At 22.6% G+C, this 941-nt stretch overlaps 1 protein-coding gene across 1 annotated transcript in view; it reads right to left on the bottom strand.

Annotated features, from left to right (window-relative positions):
* Nucleotides 1-295, bottom strand: part of LOC107634119 (alpha carbonic anhydrase 7-like) — a 5390-nt gene extending 5095 nt beyond the window's left edge. The window contains exon 1 of the mRNA XM_016337693.2: nucleotides 152-295. Within this exon, the coding sequence (XP_016193179.1) occupies nucleotides 152-242 (91 nt within the window). The 5' untranslated portion in view covers nucleotides 243-295. The remainder of the gene's footprint in view (nucleotides 1-151) is intronic.

The raw sequence follows: 941 nt of genomic DNA, 5'->3' as shown, positions 1-941 counted from the left end.
ACAATAAAATTCAGTTTTTTTTTTATTTTCTACTTTTTCTTTTTTTATCAAAATATTGAAAAAAAAAAACACAAAACAAAAAAACCCTAATTAAGAAAAGAAATTAATAATCATATAAAAAAATAAAGTATATATAGTCATTAGTACTTACCAAATAATTCTTGCGATCTAGCTGGGGAATATAGCAAAAGAAGTGCTGCAAATAAAATGCAAATGAAAAACTTAGATGAAAACTTTTCCATTTGAAGTACAATTTAATTTCTTTTTCCTCCTCTGATGAAAAGTTGTATGTGGCAATGATAAAGTTGTAACTATCTCATATTTATAGGCTGCTACAAGTTGTGAAATTTAAGTAAGAAAATTGGATTATTAATTAATTAAGGAGGTGCATGCTAAGTTTTCAAACAGGAGATAATAAGCCTTTGTTTTGACTAAAATGAAGATACTTTTGTTCATCATAATAATTTTCTAAACCCTAAACTCTAAAATTATATCAACCAATACATTTTGTTAATATGTTTGGTTTAATTAGGATAAGCATTTAATTTATGTATGGATCCCTTTTAGAACAAAATTGAGACACTCCGATCACTATTCATAATTAAATTAAAGCTCATTTTTTTTAATTAAAAATCTCAAATCTATTATTACCTAATTAATTAATTTAACAAAATTTACATAAACTTTTTCAGTTTGTATTATTTTTCTTTAAGTATGATGAGTATTTTTTTTTTGTCCAAATAAAAAAATATATTTTTCTTTTTATTATCCAATAGGTTAGTTTTTAAAGTTGAATTAGATCCAATCACTTAGTATCAATTATAATATAATATCAGAACATAATTCTTTAATTTAATATTGTTGAACCACTCACGTACAAATATTTATGTTCTAATTGATTATTTTTGAACATGAACGAGATGTATTATATATAAGTCTCA

The sequence above is a fragment of the Arachis ipaensis genome, chromosome B03 (genome assembly GCF_000816755.2).
Source record: "Arachis ipaensis cultivar K30076 chromosome B03, Araip1.1, whole genome shotgun sequence".
NCBI classification, from domain to species: domain Eukaryota; kingdom Viridiplantae; phylum Streptophyta; class Magnoliopsida; order Fabales; family Fabaceae; genus Arachis; species Arachis ipaensis.
This window is presented reverse-complemented; position numbering and strand designations above follow the sequence as displayed.